At 45.8% G+C, this 22,898-nt stretch overlaps 1 protein-coding gene across 8 annotated transcripts in view; it reads left to right on the top strand.

The window, feature by feature from the left end:
- Positions 1-21,505, top strand: part of grid1b (glutamate receptor, ionotropic, delta 1b) — a 601,213-nt gene extending 579,708 nt beyond the window's left edge. For 6 of the 8 annotated variants that reach the window (XM_082544623.1, XM_082544626.1, XM_082544627.1 and 3 more), the window contains 3 exons: positions 6,696-6,936; positions 10,218-10,356; positions 16,147-21,505. In XM_082544623.1, the coding sequence (XP_082400749.1) occupies positions 6,696-6,936; positions 10,218-10,356; positions 16,147-16,613 (847 nt within the window). In that variant the 3' untranslated portion in view covers positions 16,614-21,505. The remainder of the gene's footprint in view (positions 1-6,695; positions 6,937-10,217; positions 10,357-16,146) is intronic. The other 2 variants (XR_014278519.1, XM_082544624.1) reach the window with 2 other exon arrangements.
- The last annotated feature ends 1,393 nt before the right edge of the window (positions 21,506-22,898 follow it).

Raw genomic sequence — 22,898 nt, 5'->3', positions numbered from 1 at the left:
AACCGGCAAATGAAAGTGGACAGGCCAGCCGGACAGGTGGTGAATTCAAACCGTTAGACGTTTCCCCTCCAACTGTCACGGACCCGGGAGTTTCACAGGGAACGACTTAATTCATATTAAAGAATCTGAGTTAGGTCCAACCGCCGGCTGACTTAAATGAAACCTCTCGTCTGTGTCGCAGCAGGCCTCCTCACCTGCCTCCCAGGTGTGCACGCTCTGTGATTTGGCGTGGGGAATGAAAGCAGCTGGAGTCCGAGGAGCCGCTCTGAAAGCGTCTGAACCGACCGCGTGAAGTTTGGGAGCAGCCGTGACTCTCTGTGTAATCCTGCGACAAACAGGAAGCCACAAACAGCCGCTGTGAGCGTTAATAGAGATTTTAACACAAAGCATTAGCAGCAGCACCGCTGTGCTGCGAGTGCTTCATCACCACAGAAAAGGGGAAATGGCTTCTTCAGGCTGCGTTAGAGGCAGCGTGGGAGGGCCGCCCGGGGCCCGACTCCATGAAATGTCAACTATGCCTCCTCCTATCTTGTCTTCTTCATCCTTTGCTCTCTGCTTCCTCATCCTCTCAGGTCGTGTTCACGCAGCGGGCTAATCCCGTTTCTCTTTAAAGCTTTGAGACTGTCCGCTTTGTCACCGAAGAGCGACCACAGGACAGGATAACACAGCACAGCCATTGAAATCCAGGGAACACCTGCACAGTTCAATAGTAAATCAGATGAATCCAAGTTTAATCTGCCTCGGGTCATTGTAAGAACCGGCTGAGAGGTGACCCTCAGCAGGAAGCTGCTCCAAGAGAAAGCTGATGTCCAGTTACAACAATGTTTGATGGGCGAAGGAGCAGCAGGGAAAAACTCGTTTGTGCACGTTTGTTTTTAATGTTTTTCCTTTGAGCAGAAATGCTTAAAGAGCCACGTGATTCTGACCGCCGCACATTTTCTAGCAGCTGCTTTACTGTGAGTCTCAGTAAGCCGGATCGAAGTGCGCATGGATGGGATTTCCTCCTCTGCCTGCGGATAACCGTCCTGTATTAAAGCTTAACAAGATGTTTGGGGGTGATAGCCAGCATGTGTCTCCCCCCCACAGTTACACGCAGAGAGCCTCTCGCAGTAATGGAGGTACCACACAACACCTCCTCAGTCTGACAGCAGCAGAGGTCTGTGTTGGATGGGGAGAAGTCAGTAACTTCATGTTAACATTTTTCTGACTTTACCATAAAACACAACGATGACCAGATTAGAGCAAATCTAGGAAGTCCAAATGTTTCAGGAGAGGAATCTGCGGATGGAAAATGATCGTACCCAGCAGCTCAAGTTCCACTCATGATTTCACAGAGGATGAATCCTCTCAGTCACATCCTCATGCGTCCATCCACCGAGTTCTCTCGGCTAGCTCTTTCCCCTTGGACGACTCCTGGAGGGCGTACCCTCGCTTCTCCTTTCTGACCTGAGCGGTGTCCATCCTATTTCAGACCTGCTTCCACAACGAGGCGACTCGCTGTGCATCAGCTTACTGTACAGCTTACTGAGGCTACCACAACCTGGAGTATCCACTGACACCAACCATCAGCTGTGAAGCTTCGGACAGTTCAGTTGATGTGTGTCTGCAGACCTGCAGCAAACCCGCGTCGTCACTCTTAAACTTCAGGGTTTAGCAGTGTTTTAATATTTTACTCTGGGATATGAGAGCGATGCCGATGCTCGTATTCAATCCTCAACGAGCAGCAAAAAGAGTTAAAGTAGGTTTTGATTGGGCCTCATCACCTCCTCTGGCCTCAGTCTGCAGGAGATCTGAGGCGCGAGTCTGTGAAAGGAGCTGGATTTGCATGATTGTCGTCCTGCTTTTGTTCCTCTTGTGTTTCCAGCTTCTCCATCATGGCGTCACCTTTTACTCCTCCTCCCTCTGTTCCTCGCACCTCCTCCTTGATTAAAGGTGTTTATTTAGGGATTAATTTGCGCCCCGAACGGAGACAAAACGCTCCTTCCCGCCCGGCTCAGCAAGCATCCGACAGCCCGAGGCGCCCCGGCAGCACGGCGCTCGGGGACGTGTAGGAATAATGTGCTCGGGTGTTAAATTGAGAGCAGAGCTATTGTTCAGCACAAAAACCATTATCTCCACATTTCCAACCATCATTTTAATACCTCGTCCCATAACTGCTGTATTACCTCATGTGATAATCCTGCCATTAATAACCTTTGCAGACTTTGTTGCTTCTGCTGCTCATTTGTGCTGTGAAACTATTTTGTCCTCGGGCTGTTTCGGGGGGGTACAGATGGAAACGCCGGCGCTCTGACCTTCAGCATGTTCACGCTGAGCTGAGCAGATTAAATATAGCAAATTGGGCTCTGATTGTACTGTAGCTGAAAGTGGTTTGGACTTCTGTGGTCATGGCAGAGTTGCTTAATTAACTACATAAATGAACAACAGCACCAGGCCTGCTGGCTGAAACTGCCACCAGGTCTTTGTACAGGACGCGTAGCCATGTGAACACGTTCACGTACCCAGCCACATGTTCCAGGTTTCCAGAGGATCCGTGCTCCTGGTTGCTGGGATACGCTGGCGCTCTTATTTCCACACAAAATGCTGAGAAACTCATTAATATGAACTTTTCATCAGATTTATTCATCCAACGCCAAAATGCAGCAAGAGTCACCTCAAGACCCTTTATGTTGTGAGGTTAAGGACCCAACAACAATACAGACAACGGCCCAACAATCAAACTGCCTCCTGTGAGCGAGCGCTTTGGCGTCAGTGGGACAGAAAAACTCCTGTTTAACAGGAAGTAGGCTCAGGGAAGGGGAAGCCATCTGCAGCGACCGGTTGGGCGTGAGAGGAGGAAGGCTGGACATCTTCCTGTCACAGAAGTCGGCCTCTCCACTGACTGGGCAACGATATTCAGCTAAATCAGAGTTTGAAGAATAAATGATTTATTTTCAGCCGCATCGAATCACAACGACAGTCGGGGCGCTTTATGTTGGATAAATGCTGATTTGATCCCGTCTCTCTCGAAGAAATGAACAGTCTCTGCTGAGTTACATTTATTTTAGCGCAGATCTCAACCAAAGACTCAGGAAAAACATATTTTGCTGTAGAAAAACTCTGAACCCTTGAAGCTTCGGCCCCATGCACAGTCTGAGGTCTGGGGACTGGCGAGACCACTCCGTATCTTAATGTGCTTTGTTTGGGTCATTGTCATGATGGAGGATCCATACACCACGCCACTTCAGTGTTCTGGCTGAGAGAAGGAGATTCTTCTCTGAGATTTTACCCTACGTCCCCTCAATGTGGTGTCCTGTACCCCTAACAGAAAGGTGCAGTGTGTTCAATCAAGCTCCTACCATGTAGATTTATTCTGATCCAAAACTTCTCTCGTGATCCCATGAACTGAGATCTCGAACGGAGCTCCAGACTAGCGCTGCCACAAATGATTATTTTGATAGTCGACTACGCACTGATTATTTTTGCGATTAGTCGACTAATCAGATCATCATCCATTGGACGTAAAACTACAGCTTATTGCACCAGCAGCATCTGCTCTTATATATCATTAGCTTACAGCTTTAAGTGTTTAAGGTGAAATCTGCAGATTGTTTCGGTGAAGTTTAATAAACTCCTTGCTATCTAAAATATAACAGGACACCAGAGTAAATTCTGGAGCATCTCACACTTCTGATAATCAGCTGTCTGCTTGACATTTATTCAGCTGTGTAGAAACTATAACTTTAATCTCAGCCAAACCGATTTACTCAGGAACAAATAAAATACTAAAAAAAGCCAAACAATAACATTTTAAGTTATCTAAGTGACTCATATATCATGTTTAACCTGAGTAGTGAAAGACGGCGGTGGGTTTGAAAACGATTTGCCGGGAGTCCGGTGTTCTCACGGCGCTAGTTAGCCTAGCCCCCGGCTCGCTAACGAGCTAGTGGGTAACAGACGTCTCCGAAAACGTCGGAGCGCTTTTGAAAATATGCGGTGTCCTGATAAACTGAGCAGATATTTGAGGTTTACACAGCTACATTCTGAAAATATGTTAAACGTTTATTTTGTGACCCAGAAAGAATAATAAGAGTAATATTAAAACTAACTAGCTGCCGCCATTGTTGGAAACTGAGCTGGGCTGCGCTATGAATTCTGGGACACAGCTTCTTCTTCTTCGGGGTTTAACGGCAGCTGGCATCCTTGTACATGCAGTGCTGCCATCTTCTGTTTCAGTCCGTTATTACACTCTTAAATCCTGCTACTTATTCCTGCGTCTTTTGTGATCTTACAAAGCTTCAAACGACGCGTCGACTATTAAATCAGCCGTCGACGATTCTGATAGTCGACTAATCCTGGCAGCCCTACTCCAGACACAGAGCGTCTGACCCCAACAGCTGTCACCTTCTCACCAGGCTTCCTGCTGATGGTCTTGTAGTTTATTCCAGCCTTGTGCAGGTCTGCATCTTCTCCCTGACGTCCTTTAACAGCTCGTTGGACTTCGGAAGAAAGCGATTCTGTCGTGCTTCATAAACGACGAGACAATATCAGGAGTGTTTCCAACTGATTGACTGTAACTCACGTGAGCACTCGGCTAATCTGTGGGTCGCTCCGTCACATACGCATCAGGTTATAACTTTTACGTAACACATTTTTCTGGACTCTTGGTTGATATTCTGTCTCTCCATTAAAATAAAACTACCATTAAACTTAGAGGCTCTTTGGACGTTCAGCAGGAGATGAAATATTATCTCCCCACTGTCACATGATCCCTACGACGGCGGTCACGTCAAAGACCTTATTCTCTGCTCTTTGGTTGGTTTCAAACTGTTGAGTCATCGTGGGCGGAACAACAAATAAATCCAGCTGCTGTGCTGAAAGGATGAAGCCACAAATCATCACCTGCATTCAGCCTCAGCGGGGGAAAGGAGCTCAGTGCAGAAGCTTACGATTGATGCGCCGTGATTATTTTTCAACGACGGCGAAATCCCCGTCGCGTTGAATTCGATGGTTCACAATCTCATTTCAAAATTACAGCCGTGATGAGCCTTCTCCGAACTGTCTGTTCTTCTTCACGTCGTAGGTTGATGTCGCGAGGTAAACTGGGCCACGCGGACGCGCAGCTGCTCGCTGTGATGCTTTTTCTAGTTTTGAATCATCAGCTTTAATTTGTTCCAAGTGTAAAAACTGCCTCTGCAGATCAGATCTACTTCATCAGATCTTAATGGGAAAAAAATCGATGCTTCTCTCAGCTGAAAATGTGTCTATTCAGAGCCTGCGGAGTCTTGTACAGCAGTTCACAGGCCTGCAGGCCAGTTTTCCCATGACTTCAGAAACAGGACGTGTTCCTGAGTAAAGAGGGCGCGAGGTCGAACGGAGATGAAGGACGATGGGATACCGAGAACAGCCGAGAGCATCGACAGGCTCCGACCGTAACGAGAGGGGAGGATTTAAAAACACACACTGATGCTTAGACAGTTACATCTTATGAAAGCGCACCTGACAAAGTGAAAGAGATGAATGTGATTACATTTGTTATATTTAGTTTTGTTTGACAGTGGCTGACGGGGGGCGTCCCCTTCAGAGGCTGTGCTTCCTTTACAGCATCCTTAAAGCTCAGTCTGTGCACTTTCCCTCTGTCCTGTTATTTCTTCTTTGTTGCTTTGACTCAGTCTGAACTGTTGTACCTTCTACACTTTCTTTGTTATCAGTGCAAAGTGTAACGTTACTAATACAGCCCTGATAAAAAAAAGCTTAAGACCACCTGAAAAATGGCCAAAACTCATATTTTGCATGGTTGGATCTTAACAAAGCTCAGAGTCGAGCTTCAACATGCAACAAGAAGAAATGGGAGGTTTTTTTGAGCCTGCGATTTATTGAGAGCAACACTTAAACTGAAACAGGCTGAACGTGCTTAAAGGCCAAAAATGTGGATTTATTGTCATTTTCTGTCAGGTAGTCACACCGTCACCACGTTCTGATGGCAAAGGCAAAAAAAGTTTCCTTTTTTGAACATTGTCGGTTTCTTCTTGTCGCAGGTTGAAGCTCTACTTGGAACCTCGTTAAGATCCAACCATGCAAAATGTGATTGTTGCCATTTTTCAGGTGATCGTAAACTTTGGATCCTGACTGTATGTTCTTGTTGTAAGGAGCAGGCGTGATCGGTGCACACGTGTCGGTGGGTCGCTCGCTCCTGTGTCGTTCTGTTTTCAGACGCCGTGCATCAGCAGCGGGAGATCTAACAGCATGAAGGAAGCTAGAACGGGTTGGAAATGTCAACACCAGCTTTTATTTCTTTGTAGTTTGTTTGCCAGCAAAGACAAAAAGAAACACATTTTCGTCCACAAACGTGTGTTTGGATGTATTTGTCTTTGGAAAGCAGGAAATCGGTGTTAAGCAGACACCTTTTGCTTCGGCACATCTCACACTTCATGTAAATAAAAGCTGGAGAATCAGGAGAATCGCTTGTATTTATCTGAGCTGGACAAAGCAAGACGTTGAGGTGCGTTCTCACGGTAGGCTGGGATTTATTAGGCGCTGCAGAGCGACTGCGACTCTGCTGCGTGTGCAGAGGAGACGCCGCAGTAAGACTGTGTGACATAGCAGCGAGCGCGACGTCCCGCCCGAGGGTCGCAGACTGTTCTTGTTGCCTTCGGGTAAGAAGGATTAATTGGTGTTCTCTGCGTCTCACCTGCTGCTCTCGTCTCTTCTTCCAGGATCTTGGAGCTGCAGGAGAAAGGCGACCTGGACATCATGAAGCAGAAGTGGTGGCCCCGCGCCGGCCGCTGCGACCTCAGCAGCCACGCCAGCGCCCACCCCGATGGCCGCTCCCTCAAGCTGCACAGCTTCGCCGGCATCTTCTGCATCTTGGCCGCGGGGCTGCTGCTGGCCTGCCTGGTGGCTGGGCTGGAGGCTTGGTGGAACAGCAACCACTGCCGCCAGGAGCAGCCCAAAGAGGTGACCGAGCACAGGGCCCGGCGGACGGGCCAGCGGGGGGAAGACACTGCCACACTCTACTTTAAGGATCCAGCCGCAGACGCGAGCCCCGACTTAGTGGAGCTCCAGTACACCCAGCTGTAGAGGAGAGAGGTTTAGGAGTCAGTCTAGTGTCGGAGAGCTGGGGGACAGAGGGCGGGAGGCAGGGCAGAGTAGGTAGATGTGCTCTGTGCCGCTGACTGAAATCAAATTTGGTCTCTTCTCCTTATTATTACTACACCCCCTTCATGTTTTTATTTTACCCGTGCATCGCTCCCCACCCACCCTGTCCCCAACTACCAGGGCACACTCCACCTCACCATTACCTTTACTAATATGCTCATAAAACGACGAGGCCTTACGAGCAAACGGTGCCGAATTAGCTCAGCCAGCCAGGGATCAAATCCCAGCGTGGAAGCACCCGCAGACTTTAATGATTAATTCCCGCAGCGGCGGCTCTGTAGCATTCAAGGGCTCGGTATTGAATTATTGCTATAAACTCATTTTGTGTGGTAAGGCTTTGGTAATTTTCTGCACCCAGGGGTTGTTAAAAGAGATTATAATTAGCAGGAGAGGGTGGGAGCTTGCTGAGGCAGAGAAGGACACTTACGGAGTTTTTAGCGTGGAAAGAAAAAGTTGTTTGTCACATTAAACGCAGCTCGACCTGCGTTTCAACAACCGTGCACTGTTGCTGTTGGAAACTGGAGCCTCACCAAGTGCCTGCCGAATAAGAATCACTGAGAACTCAGCGACCACCTCGCTCTTTTATGAATGAAACACACGCTGCTCTTACAGCCGAGCTAATAGTTACACCTGCGGTTCGTGAAAGATGAACGCACCCCCGATCGATATTAATGAACGGCCGCCTCCTCGAAAGCTGGAAACATCCCGTAATTGAAACGTCTTTAGTGGATAATTATCCGGAACTTCTGCCGTCACAGCAGGATCGTATTGTTCCGATTTAACACGACGTCATTAAAAAACACAAATCTGTGTTAACCTCTCAGAGTGACGCTGTCCCTGTGCCAAACAATAGGCTCTGACGTACAAGTGCTCCGTGTAATTTTACGCTGCTGCCATTTCAAAGTGTGAATGTGGGAACTTTGGCTCTGCAGATGAGAATCTGACAGTTTCAGTGGCTGCTGCTGCTGCACATCTGCAACAGGCCATAAAGCTTCAATAACAAAATCTGACTCCAAAACAAATTCAGCATCAGCTCATCGAGTTTCGTCCCATCGGAGTCGTGAACGTGCGGCTCTTTAGCTGCTAAATGTTCCACTTTGCTCACCTCGCTGGGCTCCAACTGTCTGCTGTGCAAAGTGGCTCTTTAGAGCTTTTTTCCCTGAAAGGGCCACAAAAGATTTATGCAGGGAGCTCATCAACGTAACCTTTCACTCTGTCTGCAGCCACAGAAGCAAGCGTGCAGGAAACTCAGTAACAAAGATCAGTACTTTCCGTCAGTATTAAAATAAATATCCAATCGCAAACTAAGTCATTAATAATCAGGTTTCATGCATAATCGTTAGTGGCAGCCAATCTCCTCACACCAGAGCTGTGACATCACTCAGCATGAAATATGGACATGAGTTTAAATGGGACATTTTGACACCGGAAACACCTTCAGTCGGATGGTTTCTGTGCAGAGTGATGCTTCAGACATCAGCCTGCAGAGAACAGAGCGAGGCAGCCGTCTGCTTCTGTGTCAGTGTGAGAGGATAAAAGCTTTGAACAGAGATCAGCTGGCCTCATATAACACAATACCAACACAGGGCAGCGTGCAACTACAGATGAATTTGGACGCCCCATCACAACTCAACAAGCAGCCCATCAGAAAGCACTGACCTGCAGCACAAAGCTCCCTGTAAAGTCTCAACCACCCAGACATCTGCTAATAAACATCCTAGAGTCTCCCCGTGCACCAAAACTGGAGCTCAGACTTCTAGAAAGGTCTGTTAGTACAACAACGTCCCAACAGCCGTATAGTTGGTCAGATAATGTCATTAAAAATGTTCCAGCAGCACAAACATGGTCCACAGGTCCAGTTCAGGGACTTCAGTTGGCTGAGGTGGAGAATAGCAGACAGCTAGCAGCTGCAGCCGCCTGTGTCACCATCCACCTGCCAGTCAACATTGGAGTCTATGCGGTAAGACTCACTGATGGGGACAGCCCCAAGTGGACAAGAGAGGAACTGCAGCTTGTGGCAGTTCCACAGTGAGTTCAAATTACCAAAAAAACCCACAATCCTCTGTGAAACTGAAATTATGTCACATGCATCATTTGAATAAGCTTTGAGTGACCAGAGTTACTCACATCTTTATTTATAATCACAACAACAGTTGCCTCAAGACAACTGTAAAGTAAAGACCCTCCAATAATACAGAGAAAAACCCAACAATCATATGACCCCCTATGAGCAAGCACTTTGGTGACAGTGGGAAGGAAAAACTCCCTTTTAACAGGAAGAAACCTCCGGCAGAACCAGGCTCAGGGAGGGGCGGGGCCATCTGCTGCGACAGGTTAGGAGTGAGGGGAGGAAGGCGGGACAAAGAGATTAATGATCAGCTGATAACTACGATGTGGTCGCTTCTGACTCCACAAAACGTACGATGACAGAAGCTGCGATGCTAAACCCGAGTTAGCTCCATTCAGCCTTTGACTCCTCCTTCCAGTCATACATGACGTTTGTTATTGGTTGAGAACCACCAAGTATTCAATGTTAAACATGATGGTGGGACAGAAATACAGGAGGAGAATGGATGTTGGGGCTACACTGATACTGACGTGTGTGCTGTGTGTTACAGTGGTTATTGTGTGGTCTGTATATTGTTTGAAACGGGGACACGGGCGCTACCAAAGACACCGCTCGAACACGAAACTGACCTCAGACCTGCCTTTCCATGTCCTACCTCCAGACATCAACAACATACACCTCCCAGCACTACGCAGGGCCGACCTCACCTCACTGTGCGAACACCCCCAGACAGGCTTCAGTCATGTGACAGGGGACAAACGGGCAGGAAGGCCTCGATGTGGATCCATAAACTAAAGTGTGAGCAGGCAGTGTGCACGCTGGGTGTGTCACCCTTTAGCAATAAGATCTGTCTCCGACATCCCCGTCCATAACCCCTGGTTCTATCACTGTGTCACGTCTTATTGCAAATTATATGTCAATGTGGACACCCCTGTTATCTATCTCCTCTCCTTCTCTCCATCTATCCTTTTCATTTTTTGATTTACACTTGACTGTCTATGATCTCGTGCAGGTTACTAAGGATTACAGGCTGGCAAGGGTTTCTGGTCCATTGACATATAATGACATTACAACTGCTTCATCGGAGGGGAGGAGGGACATTTGGACAGACAGAGAGAGAGGCTGGGATGAAGCAGAAGCTATTGATACAGGTCAGAATAGACCTCCTATATACAACCTTCTAAAATACGACAAAAGAAATCAAACACATCTGTGCCGTCGCCAAGCTCCTCTTTGTTTTTGTTCTTTCCTTTCGGGGGTTAAAGTCTTTCTGATTTTCTGAAACTAAATCTGCAGGCATACAGGAAGTCATTTTTGTCAGTTTCCAGCACAAATTCAATTATGTCTGTGATCATCTTAAAGGTTAGAACTCATTCTTCCCCTGGTATAATGCTTATTAAGCAGCGTTTGCTAATTAGAGGAGTGTAGAATAATAATAAAATAAAGAATTAGGATTTTGCTCTATGCAGATGATAAAGTTGTAACCTTCTGAGAACTCGCTACTAACGCTGCATCCCGTCATCATTAGAAACCTTCCCGGTTCTCACGGTGCCTTTTCTGTTTCTCCTTGCTTTCTCTCATTTGGTCATCTTTAACTGTTTGAACACATCTCATAAGGGCTGACCTCACACCTCAGTTTGACCTGTTTCGGGAGAACAGAATCACCAAGGTTCACGACAAACTCAGTGCCTTTCACGCAGCTTTTATTGAGCAGTGTTTGCATAAACCTTTAAAAATTCATCAAGACATCTACGAGAAATGGAGCAGCTCAATATCAGAAAGCCTGATAAGGCTAGTTTTGAGTTGGTGGCCATAAGAATATTGGTGATCGTGCCTACAACCAGCAAGCAGCTCCGTGGAAGGCCTGCACGTGCATTTGCAAACCTTTGCCTTGAATTTAATTTTAACATTGCAAGGAGCCAAATCTCTCACAGGACAAGCAGTGAGTGTGAATCGTGTTGAGGTGACTGAGAAGCTTCAGGAAACAGCTCAGGAAGTCATAGCAGAATTTTGCATCTGACCCTGGAGAGTATAAGATGCTTCTGGTTGAGCCACTTTCAGCCCTGGATACTGAACTCTTCCCCTTAAAACTCTGGGTTTTAAGGGGAAGAGTCTTTGGGTTGTAGATGGAGAACCAGCTTTTATCCTTGACGTAAACTCACACGAAAACTCCCACATGTAAGAAAATCTTTTTTGTTTTTCACAGGCAAAGTCTTTTTGATCGTACCTTCTGTTTCTCCGTCTGAATCAGCTCAAAGTAGCTGCTGTGTGAAAGTGGCAGCTGGCAAATTTCCCTGATGGAGCCAGACTGCATTAGAAAAAGTCTGACTTTAAGACTTTTGGAGAGCCACTTAGCTAACAGCAAATTAGCTTCACAAAGCCAGACTCCATTTCAGATTTCATTGTAAAAATGATCCAGTCAACTGAAGTGGCAGCTGGAGCCTGAAGCGTTCAATCTGAACAGTGTGGCGTTCACATGTGATGTCACTCGCCGTGAACCCGGCGATCTCCTTGAAAAAATGTTGCACCTGCGCCTGGATCGTTTTTCCTCTGCACAGGTTCTGATCGATGCTTTGAGAGCTCTCGGACGTTTTGAAAATAAAGGTCAATAACAGCTTAAGAAAGTCATGCACTCATCTAAATACTTGTATCAAGACCTTCTGACCTAAGCGTCTGGGTCAGCAGCACTTTATTGATTAAGATGTCCATCGATCGACTGAAAACCACAATGACGAACGCAGAAAATATGGTTTTGCTTTGCCAAGCCGAATCTAAATTGAAAGATTTGCCTCACTTGACCTTTCATCTTATGGTGTCAGTAGCTGGTAATAAAGTTTTGACCTATCGGTTATTGCTCGTTTCTAAGCCTAAAATAAGACAGCGAGATGATTAAGACTGTAGATGATTGCTAACTGCGGCTTTACCGAGTGTGCTTATCTGGAGGCTTTGACCACGTTGTGGATTCAACGATTAAATGAAGACACAGAAATGTTGTTCTGAATTTTATTGCACGCGTGATGAATATTATTACCTGCTTCCTGAGGACTGCATGCCGTGTGTCATGTTTCCAGACGTCTGTGGCTTTTGTTCAGCATTTCTGTGTTTGTTATTTAAGTGATGACCGAGCAAATTTAACTCTTTCATTAAAAAACTGACTGTTTTTGAAAATCAGTATTGCAGTAAAACAGGATTCTCCTCCATTTAAACGCGCTTGGTGATGCTGGCTGGTCAGCAGGAGGACTAACTGCAGTTGGTGGTAAAGAGCAAACCAACGATACCTTTAAACCACACCTGGAAAGCTGGCAGGAAACCTCCGGGTCTCAAGTCCTACACGAAGGATTATTTTGGTCTTCGTCTCTTTGCCACATAAAATTCCTCAAACCTGCTGAAACATGGACTGTTTTTGGCACCTACACAGAACTGTCGTAGAACTGATGGGAAACACGTGTTGGGAAGATGTCGGGCTACTTTGTGCTCATTGACTTTTCTAGAAGTTTCTAGAAGTCTGCTGGAGAGATGAACTCATCTAGTGTTTGTTGATGGTGCGAGAGACGCTGGTCCAACGTTTACTCCAAAATCTTCCACAGACATTTAGCTGGACTGAGATGAAGTGACAGCATTATTAACATGATTGTCACCCTCAGCCCTCGTGTGGCGGTTCCCTCTAAGCAGGACCATGGCACAAAAAGAGCCCCTCACGAATAATCAAAAATCCAAAGGCTTGTTTGGGCTCCAGCAAGCGCACAGATCCGTCAGTCAGCTGCGGCTTTTAAAACGCGTCACTATACTATCGAGATTTGGTTGAAAACTGAAAGGTGACAACACTTTTCCAGGATTTTGGAAAGATATTGGAAAAACGATTCTTAAGACGAAAAGAAAGACTCTTGCACAAAGTCCTGCAAGAAGACATCTGGTCCTATCAGAGTGAAGATCACGGCCCTCTGCCTGGACCTCAGTGGCTACTTTCAAGTCACAAAGGATGAATAACGTTTTGTAGATTTTGGTCATTCTACGTTTAAGAAAGAAGATTACCCAGGGTACAACCCTCACCAGGCCCAAAACTGGCCAATGAGCATGCAGCTGGACAGTCGAGTGCTCTTGAAGAACGCTGAGATGGCAACAATGAAAACACTAGGATACAGTTTCACGCGTTGCTGCTAATTTAAAAACAGAAATGCAAACACACGTTCTTGTCTTTTATCTTTTTTATTGCGCTTGATTGGCAGTTCTGACCAACTTACACAGTCAAGTATTACCTACTATATAAAAGTGTACGCGGCGTCTAAATGGAAATGATTCTCCTTTGCTGATCTTATTCATAATAAGCCTCTGGACAGTGAAAACATATCCTCGTAAGAAGCTGCTGGTCAGAGGTGCAGAGGTGTTCAGGAGGAAGAGATGTGCTTTCACTGTTCAACTAAATTTTGAGTTGAAATGACTTCCTTATACAACCAGAAAAGACAACTTTGACCTTTCATCTTTCCACCAAATCTCAACATCTAGCAAAGTTCTCCTCAGCTGGGTTGGATGTAGAGACACAGTCGATGGTGACCTTTGGTTAATAAGACGTTATCAGATGGAAGATGTCGGTGTTAGAGGCGATCGCCGTGCAGAACAGCCTTCGCTCATCTTCGCAGGGCCACTTGAATCTAAAATGAACCAGAAACAATCAGTAACTGTTCTTATCGCACTTGAGCACAACCCACTCGACAGTCACAGTATTTGCAAAGTAGCAGGAAGCAGAGTGATTTAAAAGGCCCCCCAGTGGGAGCACTCACTAAAAGAGCTGTTTGTTTTCCAAATTAATGGAGACTTTCAGACGGCTGTTCTTCCTCTGCACTTACTTCACCAGCCTGCCTTTAACGACCGGCTGAGGTTTAATCCCTGGCATTTATTTATTTAGGCTAGCTGCCAGTTTGAAAACATATTTTAATGAGGCGCTGGTCGGCTGAAACAATAACCTGAACTGAGAGGAGCTCTCAGAGGCTGGAGTGGGATCATTCAAAGCAAACACGCTGCATGTTCGTGTGTTGCTTAAAGGTTGGAACAAAGGTACACGATTAGCCTCGGCGCTGCTCCACCGCAGCGCATCGAGACGCTCTGAGAGTCGGAGGCTTCGCTAGTGTGTTTCCACCAGAAGGGCTCTCTGCACCACTCTACATGAAGAAATGTTCATCTGCACGGCTCACACTTTACTTTAAATGACTCCGAGACAAACTTCTCCCTTGTTTTTTTCATTTTAAGTCTTCATCCTGCTAACTAAAAGAGCACTGAGGTCAGGTCCTGGGTAGATTTGGTGACACAGAGTGTCGATTGGCCAACAGGAGCATCTGAGAAAATGAAGCTTTGGTTCATTTAATCTACGAGCAAGAAGAAAAGACTAAGCAGGGTGTGATTAGGAGTGCGTGTAATCGGCAGGTCACCAACGTACGAGCAGGCGGCGTCCTTCAGCTTCTCAGTCAGATCGACACCACCACCAAACACCGCGTGAACTCGAGTGCTCTGCAGAGAACCGGCCCTCACACAGCACTCACTGTTTGCAGTTAAAGCCAGCTGCTGGATTGCTAGTTTAACATTTTTAACATTAGCAGTCTGAGACTGCATCCTTTCACCTGACTGAAAATTCACTTTGTGTCATGCATCCAGTCCCTGGATCCAGAATACGGTCTGATTGTGCTCCGAACGTGTCGTAGCTGTAAAGCTTCTCAAATGTCTTTTGTCTGAGCTCATAAAATCTCTCATAATTTAACAAAGCTTCCCAGAACGTTTTGAACAGTCACATGATCTGTTTATCAGTGGAATAAAATCATGAACAGCGATTTTCAGTCCATGCCAGTAGTAATCCCAACAGTGTGACAGTAAAACAAACTCGAAATGATCAAACCTGCGGGGGTGGGGTAGTTGCATGCCTTCTGTATTATGTGCTGCTAACACTGCACCATGACTGAATATGTATGTGGTATTAATCTGTAATGTGTCGTGTGCATTGTGTTGAGTGTCGCCGGTGTCACTGTGAGTTCCTGGGACTAATCTCACTGTGTTTCTGGACTGAAGCGAGCCCGATGCTGGAGCCAGGCTGCGTTCAGGAATGTTAGCTGCTTTGCTGTAAAGCGATTGGCCGCTTTAAGACCCTCTCCTAAAACATCATCCGGCCGGGCTGCAGCAGTCGCACCGGGACGTGTCGAGAATCTGGCCTCAGATTCAAAGCCTCGCTTTCACTATGCGAATCACGCCTCCTTCCTCCCGCACGCCCCTCGTCCTTTACCTTCCCCTGACCAGTGTACTAAAGCAGACCTGCGGTTCAACAGGGAAACACTCGGGTGTCTATTAATACCTAACAAGTATGCATGTCTGCAGTCAGCAGGAGATGCATCGTCAGCCAGTGTGGCGATTAAATTATTCTGCTAGGAAACCAATTCTCTGATCCTCCTGTGACGAGCGTAGCAGCTCCGAGGGCGGCGAGGGCAGAGAAAGCACAAACATAGCTTCAGTTTATGAATCTAAAATTGATCTCAGATGTGATTCATGACAATCTCGACATAGTCAAGCCTCCAACAGCTCTGCAGCACACGACAGTCAGCTTGGCTCCAGGGTCGGTTTCCTCCATACATCAAGCCTTTACTGCTCACTGGCCAAGTTTGATTTCAAGTTGCACATTCAGATTGGTTTCTGTGGCCTCAGTTTCCACTGGGCTCTTCAAACCAGACTACAAAATGAAACCGGGCCAGTCTATCAGCTGGATCGCTGATAGAAGCTCGTCAGTTAAAAAAAAACCCATATCAGATTGAGAATGCATGGAGCACACGCTGACCTGAATCAGTCTGAGAAATCGGCCCATCGCCAATCTCAGCCTCTGTGTCCCTCCCTCCCTCTCTCCCTCCCCCTGTCTCTCCACTGTCCTCCTCCATCCCCACCCCACCGCCCCACTCCTCAACTTATAGGACAAGGAGGTGAATCTGGAACAGGTGCATCGTCGTATGAACAGTCTTTTGGACGAGGACTTGGCCCACAAGCAGATCCCCGGCCCCTCTATCGAGATCTCTGCGCTGGACATCGGCAGCATGCAGCCCAGCCAGGCCTCTCTGGTCCCGGGCCCGGAGTCCAGGCGGGACTACCCGCCCTCGGGCCTCGCTGTGACCACCTTCCTCCCCGGGGAGGGGGGACCACCTCCTCCTCTTCCCCATCCTCACCATGGGGGGACCCTAGGCAGGACGCTACCCCCATCCCAGGGCCCTGGCAGCAGCACGTTGCCCCCGCACCACCCGCTCAGCAGCACCAACCTCAGCGGCACCATGCAGTGCAAACACAGGGCACCCAACGGGGGGCTCTTCCGGCAGAGCCCTGGCAAGACACCCATGCCAATGTCCTACCAGGCAGTCTCCGCAGGACCCATACCCGAAGCCATTGAGGCCACCCACAGTACATCGATATAAGATCGGAGGGGTAAAAGGGGGGCGGTGGGTGGGAGGGAGGCTGCTCTCTGGACCTGGGTCCAGGTTCGGATGCGAGGCGGGTTGGGGAACCCTAGAGGAAAATTATTATAGAGGAAAAAAACATATATGTACAAAGTAAAAAGATTTTGTATCTCACTATCTGTTCAGAAACACACACACGAAAAATCTAACAAAAAACAACAAAAAGCGGGCGGCGGGCTGGAGGGTGTAATTTTTCTCGTGTACATATCTGTAAATACCAAGAGAACGAAGTGAGGTTAAAGTGTATTTTGAATATTCTCAATTTTTGAAGTTGAGTTATAAAAACAAACAAAATGAGATAAAAAAAAAATATAAACATTGATGAAAAAGTTATGACTGTTTGAATGGCTTTGTAAATTTTGTTCAATTAAACAATGACGCGAAATTCATTGTGATTGTTTTCTAAGTGCCGAAATTAAACGATGTCTTTCCACAACTCATTGATGTAAACGACTACCCATGATGCACCGCTGTAGGGACATTTTTAGTGGTGGACACCTACTGTTATGCACCTCTGTACCAACCCTATATATATCTTCAGCATCGGACAAAAAAAAATCACTCTTTGTTTTTTCCCCATTTGTATTAAATATATAATATACATAGTTTTTTCCAAGCAAAAGTCTACATTCTTTTCTTACGTTGACTGTAAATGATGTTCATTCAAACACTGAGGGGGAACAAGCGGGTTTTTATTGGGTTCATATTTTACACACAGCTCAATGGTTTGTTTTTATAGCGAGTTTTTATTTGGCGTCAGTACTGTCCAGGTGAGAGTCTGTTTGTGACGAGCAAATGAGCGAAGAAGAGTACGTACGGCTGCGAGCGCACCGACCGCTGTCTTTAGGTCAAACGATGATGCAGTCATGCAAGCCTGGCCTCTTTGTGGAACACGACAGGGTGTAGAACCGTGGCTCCCTACCCACGCGGTACAGGTCTTAGTCTCAAAGTCAAATATCATATTTTTGAACTGTAAATGCAGTCGCGCGTTCGACGTGATGAAATCTCCCAACAGTTTCTGTAGTCCCGTTTAACCACTTACTACAAAAACCTTTTCTGGGTCACGTTAAAGCTTCAAAATTACGAGAATTGCTTCTGTATTTTAAGCTGTGGAAAGAAATGAACATGTTTAGGGTTGGATGAACCACAGACCTTTAGACATCAAACAGAAACCAACCCGACTTCGAGATGAGGAAATCAGGAACACAAAAACACTTGTTCTGGGTTTCAGAGAGATGCTTGCACCTTCTAAATGATGAATAGTTTTAGAGTTCGTCTTCTTCATCGCACCACCAGCAAACCAGTGAAAATCAGTTACAGTCTTTTTCTATGAAACTCTGTCCAGATGCTTTTAGACTAATGAAAAGTTGGCACCAATTTAAAACAAGTACTGGCATGCTTCCCAACTCTGAGACAGACCCTCTTGTTAGCCAAATATATACAAAAAACCAGAAACGGTCCAGAGTATCAGCCAGCCTGGTATTCATTTTATTTGATATTTTTGAGCTTCTGTTTGTATTTGAAGGAAGTGTCAGATTCAAATTGGTGCCAGAACGATTGATGGTTATTAATTTATTCAAACAAACTTCGACAACAGTCGAAGTCTGAAAGTCTGAAATTACAGACCTGAAACACAAGAAAAGTTGTGACAGATCAAACGTATTCGCCTTTCCATCCTTACTCTTACTAACCGCTCCCACAGAGTTCCTAAAGGAGGGCCGACACTTTTGTTTTCAGGCAGTCGTAATGCTTCGTTTGTGGCCAAATATCGAAGCTCGGCCGAGTTCCAACAGCGGTCGGTGTGAACGCAGCCTTAACCTTAAGAAAAAATATAAAGGTACTAAATATATATGTCTTTAATTTTTATACTCGAGAATTTTACGTCACGCTCTCGTACGCAAGTTTCGTCTTGCAAAGCAGTGCAGTTATTCTAACGAGGAGTGAGAGAGTGACTCAGAGAGGCATCGTATTTCCACAAGTCATTCCTAATGAGATCCATTATCACCTGCAGGGATGACAGAGGGCGTCATTACCCAAAGTGCAGACAGAGGCTCATGATGATGGCCGTTCTGCAGGTGCCATACCTCAACTGCTTGTAAAACAGAGGGAAGTTAAATATATTTGCTAAACACTGGATAGTATTTTCTCTATAGGATACTGTGAGAGGAACATTTATGGTAAAAGTATTTAACAACAGAAATATATAAAACGACCATATCACCCCCACCTTTTTGCTTTTACAAGCACGGTTAACGTGCATCTATGGGCCTAATGACTGTCGACTTCATTTACAGTAGCCTGACGCTGGCTGTTCGGATCTATGTTGATCACACACAGTTTTCAGGACATTAGCAGCAAAACGCAGACCCGCTCATCTCTCCATTTATAGAACGTGTACGTGGGCAGAGGAAACTGAGGAACCTTAACTTGTCAGAATGAAGAGCTTTAGTTCCAAAACTGTAGATCGGACATCGAATCTTGTGTTGTTGGTAGGTTTGTGTTTGTTGGACAGGCGGCAGATTAACTCGTTCCTTAAACTACAGACACGAGCGTTCTGTGGAGGTTTTACTGTCCGGTTCTGTCGCACAGCACTTCTTCCACACTGGGGAAACCCAGACTGAAAGATTTTTAAGTGTCCATATCATGTATGTCCACTCTATTCTTACAGACAGACAGTCAGACAGCAGAAATACTGGAGCTGAAGCCTTCTAACAGCGAGTTGTTTTTGGGCAGTCCCTTAGAAAAGATGACCAGGGGTGGGGAACTCCAGGCCTCGAGGGCCGGTGTCCTGCAGGTTTTAGATTTCATCCTGGGTCAACACACCTGACTCAGATGATTAGTTCATTATCAGGCCTCTGGAGAACTTCAAGACATGTTGAGGAGGTCATTTAGCCATTTAAATCATCTGTGTTGGATCAAGGACACATCTAAACCCTGCAGGACACCGGCCCTCGAAGCCTGGAGTGAAGTAGATGATGCTTTTATCACTGTGTGCAGAGCAAGCACACTCCCTAATGTCTCCTTAAGGGTGCCCCCCAACGGCAGCAGTCTCCATCATATTAAGCTCAACTCTGAAGTTTCTGCAAATGAAAAAAATCCTTCAGAGCTTTTTGCTTTTCAAGCAAACAATTTGACACCAGAATAATAAAAACATTCTTTATTAATTCAGATAGGTTTGCTACTAAACCACAACACATCCAACAATTACAACCCGAGGAAAAAATGTGACCTCGTAAACTCTTGGAAACATCCCCAACAAAGCCTATTTGTCCAGTATTTTTCAGTGTTCACACCGAGGTGTTGACCCAGATCAAAATTTTGAAAAACGGTCCAGAACAAATCTGATCTACATCCTCGATACCACCGGAAACCCCAGTATGGGTCCACTGCCCAAAAGCCAAAGCTGTTGAACAGGTGGCTTTAATGTTGTGGCTGATTGAATCCAGTGGTCTGTTAAAGACTCAACCACAAAACACAGAGATTTAGGAATAAATTCTTCCAACACCAATGACAAGCCGATGTACTTCTTTGTTTCGCACCATGCAAAAACATGTTATGGCTCTTATCAATGACAGGTTAAAGGTAACATTTACAGTTTGTCCCCGACTACGCATACACGCAGTACCGCTCTCACGTAACACCTTAGAGTGTGGATAAAATACTTGGTTCTGTTGCTGTTCATTCATGCTCCTAATTCTTGATCACTTGAGAAATGTAACTGTAAAAGCACTGTGCCGAATCACTCAGATCATAGGACCAAGGTTTGTTTTTCATAGCTGTATTAAATCTGAGTCATTGAACTGGGAAGAAAAAGTTTAACGTGTGACTGTGAAGATTTACGTTGTTGCCAAGCAGAAATGTTCATTATTCAGTTTCACCATGATTCTGTTAGAGCTCTGCTGAAACGCTAATGTTCTGTGTCTGTGTGAAAACCAATTCTCCGGTGACACCAAGTAAAACCTGCCATGTGTTTCATCCTGTGCGTAAACGGACACGCAGAAACGTGACGGTCCTCGACTCTGACGCAGCTCCCATCTGAACACACTCTATATGGATGTTTTCTTACTGTGTCAGTAGTTGCTTCTCTGTCGTGAACCAACTTGCTTTTTGCACTGTGCTCCACCACGTGACGGACGGACAGAGCGAGGTTACGATTGGTCAGCAATGAGGAAGTGACCGGGAGGGCGGGGCGATAAGGGCCTACGTGTGTCCTGTTTATGTTCGAACTCCAACACCCCGACAGAGGATGAAAACATGAACTGTCAGAGCATACAGACTGTCACAGTACATCTAAGGGAGACCCTTATTTTATTTATGAATATGCTGCTTGGAGTTTCTTAAACTTTAATAAAGAAATATGGTTTACAAATCTGTTTCTGATATGTGTCACTGACAACACGTCTCTTCTACTTAATGCAAACTGTTACCGTGATATTGTCAAGAAGCAGCAACCTCCGAGAGTAAACTGTGCCAAAAGCAGCACTTCCTCTAATATCCAAAAGAATCAGTCCTCGTAGACTCGTATATTATAATGTCTGTTTGCCGAGTGCAGTTCCAGTGATTTATTGGCATGGCCCTGATCACTGCCACTGATTAACGGGTATCTGTGTCTGCTCGTTGTACCCATACCTTGTTAGTGTTAGGCCGCAGTCACACAGGCCTATAGATCGGTCAGGGACTCCATGGTAACCACCAGTTGCTGGGTAAAAATGTGTGACTATTTGGCGAGTGTTTTCAGGAGGTTGTTTGCTGTTGTTAAATGTGCTGCACTGCTTTGGTTGCTCACAGATTGCTGCTGTCCTCAGTAGTCTGCAAATGGTCTGCAAACGTGACAACTACTTACCAACCAACTGTGAAAATGTGAAGAGTGCGACTGGAAGCAGAGACTGTTTGCCTTCAAAGTAAAAGCAGTAAGGCATGACTTTTACTTTGAAGACAAATGGTCTCAGTTTCTGGTGTGCTTTGACTTTTTCACTGCTGCTTGGTGGTTGGAGAGTGTTAGCAGACCGGTTGGTATCTGCTTGTGTATCTATCCCACTTATCGGTTCCACTTGCACCACAATCGTGTGATTTGAGTTTGTGTGCTGGAGGAGGATAAAGCGGCGCGGTCTACAGTGGATATGGACGTTACCGTTATATCTGTCACATGAAAAGGTCGAGAGCACGATGGACAGAAACAGCTGCATTATGCTGCTAACACAACTTCAGCTGTGCGCAAGCATCTGCACAGACAGCATGCTAGCGCTAAGCTAGCCACAAACCCAGAGTGGAAGCTGAGCGAGTGCCGACGCCAGAAGCCAGACCCTGAACTTCAACAGGTAACAAACCGATGAGCAGTCGTTTCTACCTGTTCATGTTTCTAAAGCAGAATCACCATGGCAATGGCTTCAGAGTGTCTTTATGCTGTGTTTTCATCTTTGTGTGTGTCCTCATTATGATAGAGGTTTGTGTTGTGTGTGTGATGTAGCCTGTAGGTTTATACTGTTAACTGGTAACGATGAGACTGTTTCAGGTCATTTTACAGAGAAATGCAAATACATTCTCCTTGGAGTAATTAAGTACTGAACTGCATTACTTTTAAGAAAGTGTTATGTGTAATGTGTGTAAGCAGCCAAAACAGTCCTGAAACTAATGGTATCTTTTATATACTTTACTCTGACACTTACACCAGCAAACTTAAACTCTGAACCATCTCATTTTCTTTCAAAGCAATCAGCAGGTAACACTTTTCCTTGTTAATTTAAATTCCCCCCAAATTGCATAAAAGTGGCCGTCAGTATCCAAGGTGACATCTTCAAATGTGCAACCAGGACCCTAAAGTCCAAATCAGCTGTTTCCCGTCATGTAGCAAATCATCATGTTTGACAAGTGGAACCAAAAGGTCTGACATGTTTATGTCATAATTCAATGTCAGCCATGCATTTTGTGTTCTGTGAGTGCCTCGGTGTGTCCCAGCTGCTAAGATGAAGTAAAACTGAACACCAGCATTTCCAACATCAGCTCTGAATGCGTCTCTTTGTCCTCGACTGCAGACTGAACTGAAAATGATTGGGTTTGTAACTGTTAACTGAATCAAAATAAATGCATCATGTTTAGCTGTGACAAATTCTGAGATTATATTTTGTATAATGTCTAAAGAAACAGAAGGAAAGTAAAATAAACCAGGCTCAAGGTTGGAGCTTTTTCTCAGTTCTCCACTGATTTTCATGAAATTGAGT

The sequence above is a fragment of the Aulonocara stuartgranti genome (genome assembly GCF_965226115.1).
Source record: "Aulonocara stuartgranti genome assembly, chromosome: 8".
Lineage (NCBI taxonomy): Eukaryota > Metazoa > Chordata > Actinopteri > Cichliformes > Cichlidae > Aulonocara > Aulonocara stuartgranti.
This window is presented reverse-complemented; position numbering and strand designations above follow the sequence as displayed.